This window comes from Chlorocebus sabaeus, chromosome 6, assembly GCF_047675955.1.
Source record: "Chlorocebus sabaeus isolate Y175 chromosome 6, mChlSab1.0.hap1, whole genome shotgun sequence".
NCBI classification, from domain to species: Eukaryota; Metazoa; Chordata; class Mammalia; order Primates; family Cercopithecidae; genus Chlorocebus; species Chlorocebus sabaeus.
This window is the reverse complement of record NC_132909.1, coordinates 6237353-6244361: the sequence shown is the minus strand read 5'-3', so window position 1 is coordinate 6244361 and position 7009 is coordinate 6237353. Positions and strand designations below refer to the sequence as shown.

The 7009-nt window shown below is 42.6% G+C and overlaps 1 protein-coding gene across 5 annotated transcripts in view; it reads right to left on the bottom strand.

Annotated features, from left to right (window-relative positions):
• Window positions 1–306: 306 nt before the first annotated feature.
• ZNF841 (zinc finger protein 841) overlaps window positions 307–7009 on the bottom strand; it is a 28527-nt gene continuing 21824 nt past the window's right edge. For all 5 annotated transcript variants that reach the window (XM_073016085.1, XM_073016083.1, XM_073016086.1 and 2 more), the window contains one exon: window positions 307–6882. In XM_073016085.1, the coding sequence (XP_072872186.1) occupies window positions 4409–6882 (2474 nt within the window). In that variant the 3' untranslated portion in view covers window positions 307–4408. The remainder of the gene's footprint in view (window positions 6883–7009) is intronic.

Here is a 7009-nt window from a genome sequence, read left to right as displayed (position 1 = left end):
TCTTTGTTCAAAATGCCAAGAACCTGAACAAGTTGCAATCAAGACCCTCTACTGGTAACACATTTTGGTGAGCTAGCCAGGAGAGAAAGTAGGTCCAAAGTTTGGGATTTCTTTTTCTCCTTTCCCCTTTTACATACAGGGAAGTCTTTGTCTAGGTCTCTTTTCCTTTCCAACTCAAGACCCTCGGTGGACAGCACCTAAGCACGAAGACAACTGCAAGTTTCTGGCCAGGGCCATTCTCCGGTGAAACTGAAAGGTTTCTGTGTGGAAGTGCCTGACTGCCACCGCTTGGTTCAGGTGAGAAACCTGAGTCCTTTTCCTCGTTTTTGTTTGAGTCCTATTCCTTTTTTTCTTTTTCTGAGTTCTTTTCCTTTTCTCCTTTTTCAGTCTTTCAGCAGCTGTTTCCTAGCAGCTCCTTGGTAATTGGGGGGAACTGACTGGGGCCACTCTCTGGTGGTCTCTGAAGGCCAAGGAGTGAACAGGGATGGCTGCCCTGCCCAGAAGGGGAAAAGACTCTTTTCTATCCTTTTCAGTAATAGTCCCTGATCCCTATGTGTGATGCAGTTGGCAGCAGTAGCTCGTCCAGGGCGAACTCACAGGTTTCAGGTGACTTAAGCTTCTTTTACTTATGCTAAGTTCTTCCCTTCCCTCATTCTACTGGCCAAGGACAGAAAACCCACCTAACTATGCAAAAAAGGTTATACAAGTCAGAGGGTCTGGGCATATCGTAGGTGGTCTGTGTGGTGCATGGTGGTGGAGGGAATTCATTGAAGGGAATTTATTATTGCCTAAGTTGAGAGGGTTCAAGAGTTGCTTTAAGTGGGATAGAAAAACTTGTCAGGTCCTCAGTGGTGGAGAGAACCATTCCAAAGTGGTGCAGCACCCATCTAAGGTCAGAGATGTCTGACAGACTAAGTTGGAGCCCTAAAGGGAGGATGCTCCCAGGGACCCCACTCTGGGCCCAGAATTTTTCCAGGGGGATGCCCCAGGTAAAATCTGGGTCACCTAATGAGCCCTCCACTTTTTAAAGTCCTCTTCTCTTTTCCAGACCACTGTGGGCAACTCTCCACCTCTTCCACCTGATTCCATGCTTGGCTATATCCTCAACCATTGAAATAAATTTGACCCTGACACTCTAACGGCAAAATGTGTAATTTTTTTTTGTGCAACATTGTCTGTCCCCGTTATGAACTGCCCAGCCTGGAACAATGGGCAGTCACTGGCAGCCTTAATTATGACACCATCCTGCCATTAGACCTGTTTTGCAAGAGGCAGGGCAAATGGTCAGAAATCCCATATGCACAGGCTTTTATGACCCTATACCGAAACCTAACAATCTGTGAAACTCCCAGAACCCACCTCCCCCTCCAACCAAAGTTCTAAGGTAGAATTAGATATTATAGATGATATAGATGACCCCCACCCCGGTTTTTTTTTTTTTTTTTTTGAGATGGAGTTTCGCTCTTGTCGCCCAGGCTGGAGTGCAATGGCTTGATCTCAGCTCACTGCAACCTCCACCTCCCAGGTTCAAGCAATTCTCCTGCCTCAGCCGCCCAAGTAGCTGGGATTACAGGCACACACCACCATGCCCAGCTAATTTTGCCTTTTTAGTAGAGATGGGGTTTCTCCATGTTGGTCAGGCTTGCCTTGAACTCCCGACCTCAGGTGATCCGCCTGCCTCGGTCTCCCAAAGTGCTGGGATTACAGGCATGAGCCACCGTGCCCAATCAGATGACCCCCTTTTACAAGAGCCACTTGTCTCTAAGGATGAACAGCGACCATCCCTATCGCCCCCTTACCAAGTGCTCCTGAGGCTAAAACCCAGGAGCAAACACCAGGGACCCTACTAAGTCCCCCTAACACTCGGAGGGGAACACCATATTCCACTCTCCCTCCAGCCTTGCTGCCCCTTAGGGAAGTAGCAGGAGCCGAATGGCCAGTCCTATTGCAGGTCCCCTTCTCTATAACTGATATACAGCAATTAAGGAGAAGCTAGGAAGCTACTCTAAGAATCCTAGGAAATTTGCAGATGGGTTCCAAAAGTTGACCTTATCACTATTGCACTCCAGCCTGAGTGACAGGGCGGTTACATGATAAAAATGTCAATTTACAAAGATGATTTGAGAATCTTGTGTGTGTGCACTTAAAACCAGCTGCAAAACATGTGAAGCAACAAGTGACAGAAGTGAAAACAATGTACAAATCTAGGTGGAGCACAGATTTTTAGGGTAGTGAAAGTACTCCATATGTTTCCCATATCCCAAAGTAACTCTGTTTGTCAAAGGACACTGTGAACACAAGCTCAGTGACTTACGTTGTAAATTTACATTATTCTCCACCGTACTCCATGCTGCTTAACTCACACAGTACAGTGACCTTAATCTTCCAGAAAACATGGATATGAAGGAACCACACCTAATGAAGTAGCCCTCTCATCTGATTTATTCCCAGAGACCACAATGAAGGATGTGTACGAAAGACTTCATACTTCAGGATGAAGGTCACAAATAATTAACTAGCCTTTTTAAGAAATGTCAAAGTGAATACAATTATTTTATATACTGAATTAGCCATTTGCACACATGCTTTTGCTCCTTTGATGTACATATTACCTGGGGTTTTGACAAATTTTGTCTTGTAGTTACTTTACAGCAGGTATCATTCCAGGTCAATCCTGGATGGAGAAGCAGACTTAGTTATCCATAGTATGGTTTACCTAATGTGGAATCTGTTGAGAAATGGTTTAAAATTTTACCATGTTAATTACATTTGCAAGGTTTCTATCCAGCATGAATAATTTGGTGAAGCCTGAAGACACACTACTGATTAGAGGTCCTTCCATGTTAAGCACGATCACTTGGCTTTTCACCTGTATAAATTCTCTCAAACTCCAAAAACATGAACATTTGATTTTTTATTTTTTTGAGACGGAGTCTTGCTCTTATCACCCAGGCTGGGGTACAATGGTGCAATCTTGGCTCACAGCAACCTCCACCTCCCGGGTTCTAGTGATTCTCCTGCCTCAGCCTCCCAAGTAGCTGGGACTACAGGCGCCTACCACCACACGCAGCTAATTTTTGTATTTTTAATAGAGATGGGGTTTCACCATGCTGGCCAGGCTGGTCTTGAACTCCTGACATCAGGTGATCCACCCACCTCGGCCTCCCAAAGTGCTAGGATTACAGGTGTGAGCCACCACACCCGGCCCATTTGATTTTTTTTTTAAAAAAGGCTTACCACATTCGTTACATTTGTAAGGCTGTTCTCCAGTATGAATACTCTGATGTTTCCGTTTTGATGTTCTGGTAAAAAGCCTTAGCACACAAGTTATATTTGTGTGGTTCCTGTCCAAGATGTATATTCTGATGTCTAGCGAGTTCAGATACCTCGGGGAAGCCTCTAGCACATACATTTATATGATTTATTTCCAATATAAACTCTCATGTCAAGTAGTGACTGAACTCTGATACAAAGTTTTTGCCACACTCATTTCATTTGTAAAGCATATCTGCACTTTTGAGTTATTTATAGATCTGCAAGTTTTGACCTTTAGTATTCTTGCCACACATATTACACTTCTGTGATTCCTCTCCAGGATGTATGCCTAGTGAACACTTGCTTAAAACTTAGCTATATTCTTCACTTCATGTGTAAATGTATTGGCCATAATTGCATTGCTAGAAAGAAATACCTGAGGCTAATGTATAAAGAGGTTTAATTGGCTCACAATTTTGTAGGCTTTACAGGAAACATGGTGCTGCCATCTGCTCACCCTCTGGGGAAGCCTCAGGAAGGTTAAAATGATGGTGGAAGGTGGAAGGGGAGTGGGCATGTCACATAGCCAGAAGGGGAACAAACAAGAGGGAGGTGCTATTCACTTTCATGCGTGCGTGCGTGCGTGTGTGTGTGTGTGTGTGTGAGACGGAGTCTCACTCTGTTGCCCAGGCTGGAGTGCAGTGGCACGATCTCGGGTCACTGCAGCCTCAACCTCCAGGGTTCAAGCAATTCTCCTGACTCATCTTCTCGAGTAGCTGGTACTACAAGTACCCACCATGAAGCCCAGCTAATTTTTTGTATTTTTGGCAGAGACAGGGTTTCACCATGTTGGCCAGGCTGCTCTCGAATGCCTGACCTCAAGTGATCCGTCCACAGTCTCCCAAAGTGCTGGGATTACAGGCATGAGACAGGCGCCTGGCCCTGCCATTCACTTTTAAACAGCCAGACCTCATGAGAACTCACTATCACAAGGACAGCAACAAGGGGATGGTACTAAACCTTTCTTGAGAAATCCACCCCCATCATCCAGTTGCCTCCCACTAGGCCCCACCTCCAATGCTGGAGATTACAATTCCACATGAGACTTCAAAGGGAAGGGACAAATAGACAAATTATATCAGTTAAGTATAAATTATTTGGGGATCCCAGAAGTTAGGACAACGTCTAAAGGCCTTTCCACACTGAGTTTAGTTGTAAGGTTCTCTCCAGTATGTTTTATCTGATGTTTAGTAAGGCCTGAGCGACTAATGTAAGATTTGCCACACTCATTACATTTATAAGGTTTTTCACCAGAATGAATTCGTTGGTGTTTAGTGAGGCAAGACCGCCGCCCAAATGCCTTGCCACATTCAATACATTTGTATGGCTTCTCTCCAGTATGGTTTCTCTGATGGTAAACCAAGTTTGACCTTTCGATAAAAGCTTTACCGCATTCATTACATTTATAAGGTTTCTCTCCAGTATGCATCATCTGATGATTAAGCAGAATTGAACGTACTCTAAAGGCTTTGCCACACTCATTACATTTGTAAGGTTTCTCTCCAGTATGAATACTCCAATGACGTGCGAGGCCTGAGCGATAACGGAAGACCTTGCCACATTCATTACATTTGTAAGGTTTCTCTCCAGTATGAATTCTCCGATGCCTTGCAAGGGTTGTAGTGGAATTAAAGACTTTCCCACATTCAATACATTTGTATGGCATCTCTCCAGTATGTCTTCTCTGATGGTACACCAGACTTGTTTTATGACTAAAAGTTCTACCACATTCACTACATTTGTGTGGTTTCTCCCCAGTAGGATTTCTGTGATATTTTGCAAGTTTTGAACTTTGGATAAAAGCCTCGCCAAACTCATTACAGTGGTAAGGGTTCCCTCCAGTATGAATTACCAGATGTTTAGTGAGGCTTGAACGCTGAGTATAGGCTTTGCCACAATCATTACATTTGTAAGGTTTCTCTCCAGTATGAATTTTCCGATGACGTGCTAGGCATGAGTAGTAACTGAAAACCTTGCCACATTCGTTACACTGGAAAGGTTTCTCTCCGGTATGACTTCGCCTATGTATTGAAAGGTTTCCACTGTCAATGAAGACCTTGCCACACACATTACATTTGTAAGGTTTCTCTCCGGTATGCATTCTCTGATGACGTGCTAGGCATGAATAGTAAGTGAAGACCATGCCACATTTATTACAATGGAGCGGTTTCTCTCCAGTATGACATCTCATATGAACTGAAAGATATCCACCATAATTAAAGACCTTGCCACACACATTACATTTGTAAGGTTTCTCTCCGGTATGAATTCTCTGATGTATAGTGAGTAATGAGCCCCAATTAAAGGCTTTGCCACATTCATTACATTTGTAAGGTTTCTCTCCAGTATGAACTCTCCGATGCACTGCAAGATGTGAATGTTGACTGAAGACCTTGCCACATTCATTACATTTGTAAGGTTTCTCTCCAGTATGAATTCTCCGATGCCCTGCAAGACGTGAACGTTGAAAGAAGACCTTGCCACATTCATTACATTTGTAAGGTGTCTCTCCAGTATGAATTATCTGGTGCCTCACAAGTTGTGAATTTTGATAAAAGACCTTGCCACATACATCACATGTATATGGTTTCTTTCCTGCATGGATTATCTGATGTGCAGTGAGGCTTGAGTTCCGTTTAAAGGTTTTGCCACACTCATTACATTTGTAGGGTTTGTCTCCAGTATGAACTGTCTGATGAGTTGCAAGAGAGGAACTTTGACTAAAGCACTTCCCACATCGATTACATTTGTAAGGTTTCTCTCCAGTATGAATTCTCTGATGAACTGCAAGGTGAGAACTTTTACTAAACGACTTGCCACATTCATTACATATGTAGGGCTTGTCTCCAGTGTGACTTCTCCAGTGATTTATAAGATCTGAATTTTGTCTGAAGATCTTGCCACATACATCACATTGATATGGTTTCCCTCTTGTATGGACTATCTGATGTATTGTTAGTAGTGAGCCCCGATTAAAGGCTTTGCCAGACTCATTGCATCTGTAAGGTTTCTCTGTTGTATGTATCATCTGATGATTAATAAGACTTGGAGACACTCTAAAGACTTTGCCACACTCATTACCTATGTAAGGTTTTTCCCCAATGTATGTTTCCTTGTCTTGTGTAGGTAACGAAAGTTGCAAAAAATCATTCCTGTATTTCCTAGAAATGTTGGTTTGGACACTAGGAAAAATTCTTTGAAGTGGTGAAGCTAAAAAACCATTATTAACTGTCTTCTCAATTTGATTACATTCATAAATTTTCCCTGCAGTTTGAAAGCTTAATATAAGCTGATTTTCAATATGCTTGTTTTCTACGTCCCCTTGACTATGTCGAACTCTTGTACCAGTAAGATTGTTTTTATGGGTCATCGGTGCTTCTTTACAATTTATTTCACCATCTTTCCATTGAAAGTCAAAGTCCTGTAGATTTTTGTGGATTTCCCTGAAGTAAACATTTTCAATGTCATAGCTTTCATGTCCTTCCAACATCACTGTTTGGAATTTTTCTCCTGTGTTATTGTTCTGTATTGGTGGTAATTCCTTGATCACACGTTTAGGAGAGATACCTGCAAAATATGAACATGGGGTTTTAAAATAACTATTATTGGTAAATATTATTTTATACTGAAAACACACTACACTAAACATAATATACTAGCAAGTTGTGAAACTTTTCTACCATGATCTTCTATT